Source organism: Papilio machaon, chromosome 12 (genome assembly GCF_912999745.1).
Source record: "Papilio machaon chromosome 12, ilPapMach1.1, whole genome shotgun sequence".
Taxonomy (NCBI): domain Eukaryota; kingdom Metazoa; phylum Arthropoda; class Insecta; order Lepidoptera; family Papilionidae; genus Papilio; species Papilio machaon.
The window spans coordinates 7,827,553-7,843,590 of record NC_059997.1 but is presented as its reverse complement, the minus strand read 5'-3'; the positions used below and the strand labels follow the sequence as shown (position 1 = coordinate 7,843,590).

The following is a 16,038-nucleotide window of genomic DNA, read 5'->3' as shown; positions in this document are numbered from 1 at the left end:
ACAAACGGCAGTGTATTATGTAAATGGATCTATTCTCGTTCGACAGCTTGTTAAGTCCAATTGTATAATTAATGAGATCGCGGCTCGTTAATGCATGTCTGCAAACATGTCAGGTAAACCTGGAGCCTGAGACTTAGATACGTCAGTGTATTTTACTTCCAATATGATTTAAATCCAAAAAAAAAATCGATGATGTTCTGAATACTTTCTCGCAAATCTTGCTAGGCTCTTTAAATGATAATTAACTGTTCTCTTACTGCCTCAAAGTCATTTAATGTTTACTAATAAATTACCTTAGTGTTGATTTGACTGTAAGAAATCTACTCTACTTTACAATTTAACGACTACAGCAGTCTAGATATAAATATTGACAACTCTAGTTATAGATATGAATGTTTACTTTTGTTAAAATGCAAAGGGATATTCTTCTTAATTCTTTTACGCTTAACATTTTCGAAGACCGAATCATAGATTCAACTTTTAGTCGAATCTGGGCATTACAATTTCTGATTCATTTCTGACTGCTAATCTTTAACTTAGATTTATTATATGTGGTATATTAACTGTTCTATAATTATCGAAGCTTTAATAGTTATAATAATATAACCACTGGTCCGTGTTTAATGTATATTTGCATGCAATCAAATCCCACACGTTTGCTCCCCGCTGCTACAACACTGATTGCTCATTAGCAATTCCCTCAGTGCTCAATGGTGCGTCAACTGCCGTTGCGGTTCAACCTGTCCCATGCATATATTCAACTTTACATACATTAAAGTTATTAAATCAGATTTTACTTTGATTTATTAATGCTATTATTTTAATTGTGGTTCTCTAGAATATATTGCAAGAAGGCAGAATACGTTTTTTATATTACAAGGTGGCAAACGAGCAAGCGGCCAAATGAAATCACCGAAATGGCGAAGCGACCGCTGCCTATAGACATTCGCAATTGCTGATGCATTGCCTACCCTCAATCGACGAAGGAGGAAACGCACAAAAAGAGAATATTTAACCTTCCAATGCATCTCCTCCTCCATCAAATCCACCTCTTTCTTTATAAGAAGAAGGTGGGATGGGAAAGAGGACTAAAATTTGACCTCCGGCACCACACTCATCAGACTGTACTTGGAATTACTTCCACTTCACGACAGTCTTCTGTGTGGTCGTGGTATTTCACCGGGCGAGTCGACCAATTCGTGCAACTGATGTTGTTGTCTACCACTGTTGAAACGTAGATGGAAAGAGAAGCAACAAGAATTAAATAAATAAAAAATAAATTTCGAAGTGGTCTCATATTCACAATAAAGAATATGTCGACGTTGGATGACACGTGAAAAAAGTTGACATTGTTAATAATATTTGAACTACAATGTTATACAAACTACGTCAGTATAATTTATCATAATGCAAATCCTTAAATTGTTCATAAATTTATTTGTTACAATGACTTGGGTATTATTGTATACACAAATTAGATATGATAGTTCAGATAACAGTACTTTATGACATACAAAGCTATGCTATAATTTTATAATCATTCAACAACCTCATTCATCATTACTATTATAATAAAATTTTAATTAAAGTATATTTAGTTTTGTTGGAATATTTCTAAGTATGAAATCTTATTTATCTAAGACTTACCATCATAAATGACTCCTCTAACAAGTTCGTCAGCATCGAACACCGCATGGCTCACCGTCAAATTAATATCACTATCTGTTTCACTCAATGTAACTATATCGGCACTGTCACTTGGGATCCTTGCGAAGGCACATGCATCACCAATTGCCATCTCACTAACACTAACCACTTCACTCTTTGTCGTTGTTTCTATATCGTTTGTCGTTGTCTCATCATAGATTGCTGCATCTTCAACGGGTACGCCTAAACTAGTCTCTAATTCATCGTCAATGTATTTTAAATTTTCTTTATCTTGGAGTACATCGTGTTCGAAGTTGATAGGTGGTCCAGGAGATCTGCCAGGTGCGGGATCTCCGCTCGGTAAACTGAGCGTGCAACTATAAGGTAGTGAGGCCAATATAATTGTGGTCATTATGAGATTTACGATGCATCGGTTCATCTTGTACTTGTGTTTTCGTTTTGTTATGTTTTTGCATTGCTGTTCCAGTTTGAGATATATGTACGTTATAAAAATATTTGATAACATGACGTATTTATTCAAGTTTGTCTGGATTTTCGACCCCTTTCATGGCGTTGGCATCACCTGGAGAAAAATAAAATAAGTCTTTAATAATACAATTTAAATGCTAAAATAAACGACAACGTCATCAACAAAATACCTATCAAATACGAAATACGACGCATTTAACGTGTTTGTTACATTTATGATTTTGCTGTTTACTTAGAAATAAATCTGGTGGGAATTTTACAAGTTTTTTTACAGCAGTATTTGTAGAGCTTAGATCTATAATGAAATAGATAAGATAACGTATAAATGTCCATAAAAGGGATTTCTTTGTCAAGATTATTACAAATTTTATTTACGTATTGTGACTTGCAAATTTAATTTTATGTAAATTCAACCAAAAAAATATTATGAAATAGAATAGTTAGTCGAAGTTATATTTTAATTATGTCTTTCTTTTCTCATCTCTTTCTACTTCTCTTTTATATAAAACTTTTTAAATAACTTAAAAAGTACAGGCCTTACAAAAAAACTGTTAATGACAGATTATAAAAACATTGATAAGTTCCTTTTTTAAGTTCAAATTATTTCTATCTATTTTACTCATCGATCTGAATACTATATGATAAGATTGGCTGTAAATAATCTAACCAAGCTTTTTACATCTTATATTTTTACTTTTGACAATTCTTTTTCGATGTTTTTCCGGCGTCAGTTTTTCCATCCAAGTACGACGTGGGGGCCTTCAAGAGTAGAGCGAATAGGCATTTACCATCTTTAGACCATCATCACTTCATCGGGTGGGATCGTGGTCAAGCGCTAGATAATTCAATATAAAAAAATGTGTTAAATATGTCAAATAAAATAGAAAATTTATATATGTGAAAATATATATATACAGTATGAATTAGATCCCAAGAACGATACGTGTTTTATTTTAATTAAATCAACACTATAGGTTACTTTTTTGCATAGTAAAAAAAACAATTTCAACAACCTTCAAATTTCATTACAATTGAACCGTATCCTTTATTGTGCATTGCCATGCAATCTATCCACACTTTATTCAGCCTTTATGACTAAAAATTGTCTGAAGATGATAATATTCTTAGACGAAAGTAAATTCAGATATGACAACTGAAAGAGATGTCTAAGCGTGGAACTAACTGTGGGTAAACTGCAGAATGACAATGATTCTTTAAAATAGAACTTAAGAATAGAGGAATATATAGCTTTGAAATAATTTTACCTTGCTCTTTTTCCTATTTATTTTTGAAGCAGGTCAATTGAGTTATTAAAATATTTAGATAAGTTCCTCAGGCTTTTGACGAAAACCTTGGAACATGAATTATTCATATGAAAAAAGACCTTACTCTAATTAAATTGCATTTAATGTAGCGCCAATACAGAAAAAAATCCATTTGTACATATACATTTCTGTATGTACTATCTGTAGTGCGCGAATCCGTCCGCGCGCCATTAAAAAAAAACTTAAAAAGTAGCCTATGTATTCTTCTATGCTATGTTCTACATATGTGACAAATTTAATCAAAATCTGTTTACCCATTCCGGAGATACGTTCAGACGAACATCCATCTATCTAAACATGTATCAAAACAGTATTAGGTAGAATAACAATATTTTTGGGTGTACAAATGGGCCCGGTACGATACCATGACCACATAGAAGAGAAACGTGAAGTGGAAACAATTGTGCCTTTCTCCTGATGAGTGTCATGCCGTGCCGAATGTAAAAACAAGAGCATATTTCCCCTTCGATCAATGGTAGGTAAGTCATCTGCGATTGCAAGTATCTTATGCAGCGGTGGCTTCGCTATATCGACTAATTCAGGCTTCTCGTTTGCCACCTTTTAAGATAAAAAGTCGTCTTTCGACCAACAAGCGCTGGCCTTAAAAGAAAGGTTATTGTCGAAGATGTTATAAAAGCATTGTTTTGCTTTAGTGATTGAGGTAACAATAAAAAGGGGATTTTAATAAAAAGCCTGTGAATTATTACCGAGTTGATTTCTCATCTCCTAATAAATAAGAGATACTATTCAATAGTCATATTGTTTAAGAATATTTTTTTGCACGTCAGATTAAAAATAATGTTTTTTTCTGCACATTCGTTTTGTTAACAAGCTAACAAAATTATGAAAATAATTTTATCTCAATTTTCGACAAATAAGCAACGCAATTTAAAAGTGACATTGTCATGTATGAAATCTCAAAAATGGAAGAGCATGAACAATATTTATTTTACGATTTATTTAATTAAGGCTTCGTTCACAATAATTAATGTTTAGCAACGAAAAGTAAAATGTTTAATACGACTCTTATATAGTAATTATTTGAAATATTTATGTTAAAAACAAAATTCCTGCTTTTTGTCTCCTGCCTCTCTCTTCCTCTCCATCTTACGTCTTTTAATTCTAGAGACCTTTGATATCCAAAACGACTAATAGTTTACTACATTTAACATTGAAGCTTACTACAAACATCGCACAATAGAAGTATGTGTTCCTATAAAACTTTCATTGACCTTATCTTACGGTTGTCGTTATTTAATTTAATTTTTTTAAGTAAAAATATACTGGAATATGAAACGTACCTTACATTTCAGACGTATATAAAATCTTCCGCGAGTAAAGATAATTTTATTGCAATAGTATTTCGCAATAGAAGCTTCATTTAACTACAAGAATTGTGTTTCCAAAATGCAAGTTGAAGAAAAACACCAAGACTTTGATACTACAAAAGTAGTTTGTACGAGCAAAGAACTACCATGCAGCCTTCAAGAATCGTTGGAGAAAATTGCTCAAAAAGAAGGTTATACGAATTATAAAATACTAAGTAGGTCAATTTCCACTGAGGGAGGAAACTATATGGCTATGCTGTATGAAGTAGACATTAAAGGAAAAACTACAAGCGGAGAAAAGGAAACGAATATTTTTATAAAGCAATCTGTTCCTGAATTTTCTTTAGGTGATGTATCAGAAATATATTCCAGAGAACTGTTCTTTTATAATGAAGTGAGCAAAGTCTTTATTGAACTTGAAGACGAAGCTAAAATACCAGCAGACGAAAGATACAAGTCAGCTAAATCTTACCGTGGAAGTAACTCTGAAGCTATAATACTGCAAAATCTAGCTAAAGATGGTTTCACAACAGTTTTTAGAATGGAAGTAATGCCACTAAAGTTTGCTGAATTATCAATACAGCAGCTTGCAAAGTTTCATAGTTTAAGTTTAGTTATGGAAAGGAGACGACCAGAATTTTTCGAAAAGAAAATTAAGAATTTAAAACAACATATGAAATTTGATGAAGTAAATTTGGATTTCTGGAAAAAAATGTTCCGCACTTCAGTAGCAATATTAGAGAATGAAACTAGAAAGAAATTAGAAGATAAATATTCTCAAATCTTAGATAAATATATAAATTACTTAAGAGGCGATGGAACAAAGTTCAAGTGCCTGTGCCATGGTGATTTCAGAATGAATAATATATTAATGAAAATGAAGGTAATTATAGAACAAGAATTTAAATATGAGTCCTTTACAATTGTTATTTTTTCCAATTCTTTCTTCTTTCAGTCAATAAAAAAACATGAATTTAATATTTGTATCATTAGAGAATATTGTAGTCAATCTTAATCTATTGCATTTATAATTCTTAGTATCAAATCCACTTAGAACCTTAAATTAATATTTATTTAGTACTTACTTATCTAAGTACTAAATACTAATAACGTAACTAAAGTATACTAACTTTTATTTAATTTTCAGGAAGGTGAAATAACAGAAGTCGTACCTGTCGACTATCAAATAATATTATACGGTTCTCCGATGGTTGATTTCGTATATTTCATTTTCGGAGCCACTGACAGGGAATTCCGAAAAAATAATTTGGACAATTTAAAGGATTTGTACTATGAAACTATGAAGAACTACCTCAAATACTTTGAAATGGACGTAAATGAAATATATCCAAGAAAAATATTTGAAGATAATATTGATGAATGCTTAGAATTTGGACTGTTGGCGTTATTATTTTTGGGTCCTTTCTTTTTCGCGGATGAAAACGAAGTTCCAGATTTAAGTAAAGACGACGTAGCAAAACACGAAATTAACGTGGATCTTAAATTTAAAGATAGATTACAAGAAGTAATACAGGAAATGATTGAAAATGGTAGATTATAATAAATTGTATATTTCATTTTGAATGGTTTACTTTATTCAATGAATCAAAACATACATTTTCCACTTCACCAAACTATCCATTTAAACATTCCTCACCTACATTTGATCAAATTCAACTTAACTATTTATTGCATTTCTGAAGAATTTAATATAATGGCTTGCCCAAACGGCACCTATGGTAAAACTAATAAAAGATAATTATAATAGTTTAATTTGATAAGCATTATAATCACGTTATCTGAGCATTTTATGACAAACAAACAAAATCTTAATATTGCTATTGTCTAGTTGAGTAGTACATTTATGAGGCTTGCATAAATTGCATCAGATTACATAATTAAAGAGCAAAAGAATCATACACACCGTTTTAGAAGTTTTATTTTTATAATATACGAGTACGTAAGCCCATAAACGTACTCACAGATGCCTACCTTTTACTGATAGATGAGGAGAAGCACAGAAGTAGGGCATTTCAGCTTCCTATGCGTCTTTTGCTCCTTCAAATTTATTTCGCCTTCCCCTTATTATCTTATATTCAAAAAGTGCGAAAAAGACTAGGATTAAAATTTGACCTCACGCACACTCATCAGAGAATTAAATCCACTTCTTCTTAACTTTAAATCCTTAATATGTAATCAGCCTTATTTTCTCAAAAGGTATAAATCCTTCTACAAATTGAGATAATATTATTTTAGTCGAATTCAACAATTAAATTGCACCTCAAATTAACAATTACAAAATGCAAGTTGAAAAAAAATACAAAGAATTAAATATAACAAAAATCGTGTCTAAAACCAAAGAAGAAACACCTCGCCGACTTCAAAAAATATTACACAAAATATGTCTGAAAGCTGGCTATTTGAAATATGAAATACATAGTAGACCAATTTCTACAGAGGGAGCAAATTACCTTGGTTATTTGTATGTAGCAGATATAAAAGGAAAAACTAAAACAAGTAAAAAAGAATTGAACATTTTCATAAAGCAAACAATACCATCTACGGATTTGTTAGATGTAACAAAATTATATTCCAAAGAATTATTTTTCTATAATGAAGTCAGTAAAATTATTTCGGAATTTGAAACTGAAGCTTCAATACCTATAGAAGAAAGATACAAAACTGTTATGTTTTATAAAGAAAGTAATACAGAAGTATTCATACTCCAGAATCTTAGTAAAGAAGGATACAATACAATTCATAGAATGGACGTAATGTCGTTTCGTTTTGCAGAATTGTCTGTACAAGAGTTAGCGAAACTTCACAGTTTAAGTATTGCGATTAAATATAAAAAAACACAGAACGTTAAAGCAATATAAAAAAAACTTGAGAGGTGTCAAGGGACACCCGGATGGAACGAAGTTCGTTTCAATTAATTAGTGAAGGAACCAATGTTTATTCTATGAATAAAAAACTTAAGTTTTCACAAGAAGTACATTTTATTTCTATGAATTTTCGTTATACGTCGTTGCCATGGTGAAGTAGCATACATTTAACATACTTACTATAGCAAAAAATGTCGTGACAACTTTTCGTAAGAATTTTTTCCGTCTAACCCCCTTTCACAACGCGCGATAAGGAACTTCGTTCCAACATTTCGTTTTGTAAAACATTATATAATTATTCAATACAGACCTTGGGTAGTGAAATTAAAAACAAATTAGATGTACGTCTACCGGAATTATTAGATAAATACATAAATTACCTTAGCGGTAATGAAACGAAGTTCAAATGTTTGTGTCATGGTGATTATAGGATAAATAACATATTGATGAAAATTGCGGTAATTATTAACTAATTAAATTGCGATACTTATAAAGGAAACTGACTGAATATATTTGATTTTTTTTAATGATGCTATTTGATTGTGAAACATGAACTTGGCCATATTTTTTAACGGTTTTTGTTTCGACGCTTCTCATTTCAAATTGCTCTTAGTCTCAAACTAAGCGAAGTTCTAAATAAAAGTGGTCATCCATTTTTTCTTTCAACCATAATTCATAGTTTTCTTTTTTTTGATTAGAATCTACTGGACATTAACTAAAAGTGTCTTTATTTTCACGTTAATATGCGAGAGTAATTTAATGGAGGCCTGAAAACCAAATGTTATTTTTATTTTCAGGAAGGTATTGTTAATAATGTAATAGACTATCAATTTCTATTTTACGGATCTCCAATTATCGATTTCTTGTATTTAATTTTTGGTTTGGTTTTGGTTTTCGGCGAATCTAGGTGGCCGCCTTCTCTTTTGCCATTTACCTAATAATATAGAAAAGGGATATAGTAGTGTTCTTTTATTAACAAATATTTTTATTTATTGCTATAAGTCGGATATAAACAATAATTTCGTGTATTTTTCATAATAAAATAAAAAAGGTATTCGAAGATTTCAGTATAAGTTATATTTCGATAAATTACCGTTTACTGCGCGTTCTTCGCGATAATTCATCATCGGCTTATAAGACAGAAACCATTAATATTTGAGCCTTAACTTTCCCCAAGGGCGGTTATTCATTATGGCGAAATTAAATATAACAATAAATTATTTTTGCAAAGTCAAAAGAAATAATTTTAAAATAAAGCACAACGTTTATTGCAGTTTTTATCGCACTGATTTTTTTGAATAATTTTAATATCATCATCAGCTCCGAACCTACCCCAAGTTAGGGGTGACTAGGTCATAGTCAACCACGCTGGCGCAGTGCGGGTTGACTTCACACATATCATTGAATTTCTTCTCAGATATGTGCAACATCACGATGTTTTCCTTAACCGTAAGAACATCAGATAAATGTACATGTGTAAATCGAAAATCGAAAAAACACATTGGTATATGGCGGAATTTGAACCCAGGACCTGCAAATTGCTAATCAAATGCTTAACCCCTGAGTCACCGACGAACCATTTAATATAAAAGGCATTAAATAAAAAGTTTGAACGATATCATGGAAATGAAAATGTCTAATTTTTACAATGAACGTGAAAAAATGCTAATATTTTATTATAACTACTATTTAAGCTTCAACAAAGAGATGAATTTATTTAACAAACAGATAAGATAATTAAATTAAACTGTAACAATTATAGTTTATATCAAAATTACCTCTTGTTATAAACAAAGCAAATAGTCATAAAAGATATTTTATTGTCCATGTTTCCGTTGATACAATGGTAGTATAATTTAAAAACAAAATAACATATTTATATTTTATAAGTAAACTAGCCGTCACCCGCGACTCCGTCCGCGCGCAATTAAAAAAAACTTAATGGGGTATGAAAAATAGATAGTAGCCGATTCTCAGACCTACTCAATATGCTCACAAAATTTCATGAGAATCGGTCAAGCCGTTTCGGAGGACTACGGGAACGAACATTATGACACGAGAATTTTATATATAAGATAAACAAATATCTTCTTTGTTCTCATTCTATAAATAATCGAGAAAATCTATTTTAATCTTATTTCATACTAATATGACGAAGTATGATCCGTTGATGTTAAAAATGAAGTCAGTGATGTCACTGGTACGAACATAACTCTGAACTTTATATCTCTCCTGCGAAAACACAAAGCTTTCGGACAGTCACATTATAAATCAGACGTCATATAAAAATAACAAAAACGACCTCCAAATTCTTATTAACAACATTTACATAACAACGTACATAATATGTAACCATGTTATCTACAGATTAGATATCCATTATCTTTATATATTTACATAACAATTACCTGCTATATACCGGTACAACGAAGACAAATTACTTATTATTATTATCTTACTAATATTATAAATGCGAATGTTTGGATGGATGTTTGTTTGAAGGAATCTCCAGAACGGCAAAAAAGATCTCTATGAAATTTGGCATAGATGTAGATCATAGTCTGGAAGAACATTTAGGCTACTTATTATGTTTTTTTTATAATTCCACGCGGACGGAGTCGCGGGCAACAGCTAGTGGTTTATAAAATCTTAATATAATGGCAATAATTTGAAGAAAGTTATATTACTATATCGTATAGAGAGCTGATGATGAGGAAAGACAAGCTTAAATACTTGTTAAAAGAATTTTTAAAAAAACCTCGACAAAGCTAAGCTGATCTGTTGTAGTTAGCAATTGAAACGTTGGAATGCAATTACTCGGATTCAATTCAAACTAATTCTATTAGAAAGTGTTGCATCAATTATCTTGGTACGGTATTGCACTGACAACGTTTAACAACTTTTATCCTTCTTTAATGGTTTTCTTTGTGAATATATTGTCATTGATTAAAAAATACTATCTGTGAAAATTGTACACATTCAATTGGAAAGGCAAATTACTTTAAATTTAGATTTTATTGTCTGCAGTAGCTTATAGCTGCATCCGTCGAGTTAGGCTCAAAAATTTAAAAACAGAATAATGATCAAACATATCATAGTTTAGCAAAGGAGATTCAATAAAAAAAACATTTTATTTCATTTATCAAAGACTAGTTGTCGCCTGCGACTCTATCCGCACGGAATAAAAAAAGTCAATGTGTGTTATTTCGGACTATGTTCAATATCTTTGCCATTTTTCATCGAGGTCCATGTCAACCACATCAGTTGCCCGTGACTTCATCCGCGCGGAATTTAATAAAAAATTTGGTAACAAGTATAGCTTGTGTCACCAGAAGATAGTGTAGCTTCCCAACAGTGAAAAAAAATTTCAAATCGGTTCAGTGGTTTCGAAGTAAACAAACTAACAAACAGATTTTTCCTCTTTATGAGTCTCTGTCGTTCTCAGAATACCCTTCTTCTCGTGCCTTCCCACTATTCTAGGTTGGCAAACTTAACGAACCTCTGCCTATCTTGCGCCAAGCACACCAGATCTTCTACGATGCCAATGTTGGTCAACTATGTTTCTTACCGATTTATATGTACATCCAACTTGACTCTTTCGTGCAAACACCCTATCAAAGTTTCTTTAGCATTAGTATATTCAGTTGTTTGGAAACATATAAGAAAAAAACAGACTAACAGATTATTGTTATCAATATAAAAATTTCATTTTTTTATTTTACTATAGCACATTTCTGCTATTTTCATGAAATCTGGGCATGACGTCCGTCGTTTCAAAAAATAAAAGGTAAACTTTTACCCCGTCATTTCAGAGGAAAAGCGAGTTTTTTACCTAGTGTTTGAAGGTTACTGGCTGAAATGCGCATATTTACTGACTTCAGTACGCTTTCCTGGTAATTTAATAAATAAACGAAACGTCACTCCGAATCAATATTGAACATTTACTTGAACTACCTAATAACTTACTGGCTTTTTCATTTGCCTTTTTTGCCAGTATTTTCAATTTAAAAATTACCTTATATTTGTACATAAAATACTTTCGCAATTGAAAAAGAGAATTTTTTATAAATACAATTTATTTACATATCAATAAAAAATTCTTTAAAAAAACACTTCTGGAAAAAACGGTATTTTTTTTTTCCAGATATTATGCATACATTCATACCAGATCATATACACATTTTTCCATTTGCTGTATGACTGAGGCTTGACCTAATTTATTCATATTGATTTTTATACGTTTTACTCTATTCGCTAAAACCACTGCTCCAATTGAGGAAAATACCAATTTTTAATTCAATTTACCAACTTTATAATCTAACTTCACTATAATTTAATTTATTAACGTAACATAACTTTCTGGAAGAGAGGTGTTGTCACTATAGTTGTAAGGAAACCAAAGTATATCATATCTATTCTAACATCTGTTTATGTAAAGTAAGTTTAACTATAACAAAGTAAGTGTATGTAAAGGCAACTGTAGTAAAGGCAAACAGTAAAGTAAGGCAAATAACAAAGTAAGTGTAAGTAAAGGCAACTGTAGTAAAGGCAAATAGTAAAGTAAGGTAAATAACAAAGTAAGTGTAAGTAAAGGCAACTGTAGTAAAGGCAAATAGTAAAGTAAGGCAAATAACAAAGTAAGTGTAAGTAAAGGCAACTGTAGTAAAGGCAAACAGTAAAGTAAGGCAAATAACAAAGTAAGTGTAAGTAAAGGCTACTGTAGTAAAGGCAAACAGTAAAGTAAGGCAAATAACAAAGTAAGTGTAAGTAAAGGCAACTGTAGTAAAGGCAAATAGTAAAGTAAGGTAAATAACAAAGTAAGTGTAAGTAAAGGCAACTGTAGTAAAGGCAAATAGTAAAGTAAGGTAAATAACAAAGTAAGTGTAAGTAAAGGCAACTGTAGTAAAGGCAAACAGTAAAGTAAGGCAAATAACAAAGTAAGTGTAAGTAAAGGCAACTGTAGTAAAGGCAAATAGTAAAGTAAGGTAAATAACAAAGTAAGTGTAAGTAAAGGCAACTGTAGTAAAGGCAAATAGTAAAGTAAGGTAAATAACAAAGTAAGTGTAAGTAAAGGCAACTGTAGTAAAGGCAAATTGTCAAGTAAGGCAAATAACAAAGTAAGTGTAAGTAAAGGCAACTGTAGTAAAGGCAAATAATAAAATAAGTGTAAGTAAAGGCAACTGTATCCATTTGACATTTTGCAATACCCATGCATTTTGGGTACACCGGAAATGGGCGACAACATATTTACTGAAATGTTGGGGTTTTCGAAACTATGCAGAAATCTCATACTATATATATATATATATATATATATATATATATATATATATATATATATATGGTACAAAAACTTTGTACCCATTTAAAAAAAATTGCAAACAAATGAATGCAAAATTTAACACAGTTAAAGTAAATTTTGACAAGGAGTGCATAAAACACATCATCTCCTTGACTTTGTCCCACCTACGTAGGGTCGGTGCACCAGTTTTCCATCCTCCAAATGAATCTGTCTTCCGTCATTGTCACCCCCTTCTTGATTATGTAATCTTTCACGCAATCCAACCATCTCTTCCTAGGTCTACCTCTACCGGTGTACCTCCACACTCATACTTAACGTTCTCTAAGCATAAAGCTATTTTTTAATAAAAAAATCTTTGATTATGAATTACTGTTGAATATCGACCAATTTCTGACACTAAATACATAAGAAGTTAACAACGTACGAGAACTTCTATGTAAAGTTTCAAACTACGTGTCAAAATGTTACGTAATTTGTTTTACAATTAATGATTCAGCAAGCCGCATGTAATGAGGTTTAACTCTAAATTAGATAATATATAAGTCTATAGACGTAGCAAAAATGCAAATATATATATATATATATATATAAAGATAATGAAAGAAATCTAGAAATGTTATCAGTGTGAATGAAGAAAAACAAACAAACATTCTTGAAGTTTAATCCCGTGTGAATTTTCCAGAGATGGCGTGACTTTATGTACATTACATAATAATGTTAAAGAGTTATTCACAATGAAAGAAATCATTTTATACAAAACCATATACGTACTCAAGAAGTAAACACATAAAATTAATAAATTAAAAAATGACACTAAAGATATGCATTTCCAAGAAACCGTTAAGGTAAAGAGACTTCTGTTTCGTATAAACTCAATTCACCTTATTTAGTTGTACCTAACACTGAAAAATCTAATCTACTTCAACGGTCTTGAAAACGATCGACAACAATCGTAAAAGAGATTTTTAGGTCATTAATTTTCAAGTATCATAAACATCTCAAATATGACATTACCTTTATATTCCTAATTAATATAAACTCAGTCGCAGCTGAAAACAATTTTATTCCATTAGAAGCTTCTTTATTAAATTGACGTTGATAAAACTATTAAAAAATGCAAGTCGAAGAAAAATACCAAGATTTAGATACAACAAAGATTGTTTGCGTGACGCAAAATGAACTTCCTTGTCAACTTCAAGCGGTCTTGAAAAATATAGCTCGTGAAGAAGGTTACTTAAACTATAAGATTCTCAGCAGATCTATATCCACAGAAGGTGGTAACTATATGGCTACACTATATGAAGTAGACCTAAAAGGTAGAACTAAAGATGGAGAAAAAGAAACGAATATGTTTATAAAACGTGTCATATCTCAAGAACATATCAAAATAATCGACGTATCCGATATTTATTCAAAGGAACTATTTTTCTATAACGATCTAAGTAAACTATTTATTAAACTAGAAACAGAAGCTGGTGTACCTTTAGAAGAAAGATATAAATCAGTAAAGTCTTACAATGAAAGCGACACTGAGGCAATTATAATGGAAAATCTTAGCAAAGAAGGTTTTACTACATTGTACAGAATGAATGTAATGCCTTTAAAGTTTGCAGAGCTATCCGTGCAACAGCTAGCAAAGTTTCATGCCTTAAGCTTCATAATTGAAAGAAAAAGACCAGAATATTTCGAAAAGAAAATTAAAAGTTTAAAACATTCAATACATTACGGCGAAGATTTTGTAGAATTTTGCAATAATATGTACAAATTTTCATCAACCCAACTCAGCAATGAAATAAAGGCTAAAATAGAGAGTAAAGCAGAGGAATATATGAAAAATTACTTAACAGGTCATAAAACTGAAGTAAAATGCCTTTGCCATGGTGATTACAGAATGAATAACATACTAGTGAAAATAACGGTAATTATATTTTCTATTACCGTGGGTTTCTAAGAACAAAATCTTTATATAAAACATATCGTCAACCTGTCATTATCATTGACAAAACAGAGATAACAATTTGTTTTAAATGGACATTTTGGTCTTAGAAACCCACGATTACACTGCTAGATGTTAACTGTGACATTATTTTAAAATCTAATTACATTTTCCATCGCAGTAGAAATCGTCACCATTTACTCTTTCTAAAAAAATAAAATAAGCGTTTTTGAGATTATTAGTGTTAATTTTTTTGTAACATTGGTGGTAAACATTTAACTAGAATTAAAATATGGTACCTAAATAGCTATAATCTCTCAAGCTTATAAGAGGATATCTTTTTTTTATTTTATTTGCCATTGTTATGTGTTGTCAAATTGGTTGCGTACTGTAAGGATGCTATGCAGTTGTTTCTAAATAAAAAAAATCTTAGTAAAAATCTATTTTCTTTAATAGCCATTGTTAATCTAAATGTAATATTTCAGGAGGGAGAAATAACAGATGTGATACCAGTCGATTATCAATTAATATACTACGGGTCGCCAATAGTAGATTTCTTATTCTTCATATTTGGTTCTACTGATAAAGAATTCCGAAGAAACCATTTCAACCATCTCAAGGATATGTACCACGAAACAATGGAACAGTACCTTAAGTATTTTGACATCGACATAAACATGGTATACCCAAGAAAGAAATTCGAGATGGATTTCGAAGATAATTTAGTGTTTGGTTTAGAATTTTATTTGTATGTTGCACCTATTATATTTACTTTGGAAGATGATGTGCCAGATTTTAACAAAGTTGATTTATCAGAAGTAAAGGTGAAGTTAGACAGCAGGTACTATGAAAGACTGCAAGGAATCGTTGATGATATGATAGAGTGGGGCAAATTGTAAAATAAAACTGATACGTAATAAAGATATTATTCTGTTGGTAAAATATATTTAATTTCATTTGATATCCAAATATAACTAGTGACATTTTTCTAATAGCCAATAGCTGAATCAGGGAGTGACGACTGTAAATAAACTAGATCGGTTGAAAGATAAAAACCTATTTTGTGGAATACAGGATAAGGCCAAGAAGATGAAAAGTTAATAACAAAATTTAGTATATTTCCTGT

At 30.9% G+C, this 16,038-nt stretch overlaps 2 protein-coding genes across 2 annotated transcripts; both read left to right on the top strand.

The window, feature by feature from the left end:
• Positions 1-4,827: 4,827 nt before the first annotated feature.
• LOC106709134 lies at positions 4,828-6,350 on the top strand. Its single transcript, XM_014500843.2, has 2 exons — positions 4,828-5,672; positions 5,937-6,350. The coding sequence occupies exons 1-2, from the start codon at positions 4,869-4,871 to the stop codon at positions 6,348-6,350; spliced, it is 1,218 nt and encodes a 405-aa protein (XP_014356329.2). The 5' UTR covers positions 4,828-4,868.
• A 7,708-nt stretch (positions 6,351-14,058) lies between these two features.
• Positions 14,059-15,811, top strand: LOC106709144. Its single transcript, XM_014500854.2, has 2 exons — positions 14,059-14,894; positions 15,398-15,811. The coding sequence occupies exons 1-2, from the start codon at positions 14,091-14,093 to the stop codon at positions 15,809-15,811; spliced, it is 1,218 nt and encodes a 405-aa protein (XP_014356340.2). The 5' UTR covers positions 14,059-14,090.
• Positions 15,812-16,038: the final 227 nt, after the last annotated feature.

Bases quoted from the DNA above. Each gene is read 5' to 3' on its own strand.
- LOC106709134 (XM_014500843.2), top strand. From the start codon at position 4,869: ATGCAAGTTGAAGAAAAACACCAAGACTTTGATACTACAAAAGTAGTT. The intron at 5,673-5,936 runs GTAATTATAGAA...TTTAATTTTCAG, and splicing joins ATATATTAATGAAAATGAAG to GAAGGTGAAATAACAGAAGT.
- LOC106709144 (XM_014500854.2), top strand. From the start codon at position 14,091: ATGCAAGTCGAAGAAAAATACCAAGATTTAGATACAACAAAGATTGTT. The intron at 14,895-15,397 runs GTAATTATATTT...GTAATATTTCAG, and splicing joins ACATACTAGTGAAAATAACG to GAGGGAGAAATAACAGATGT.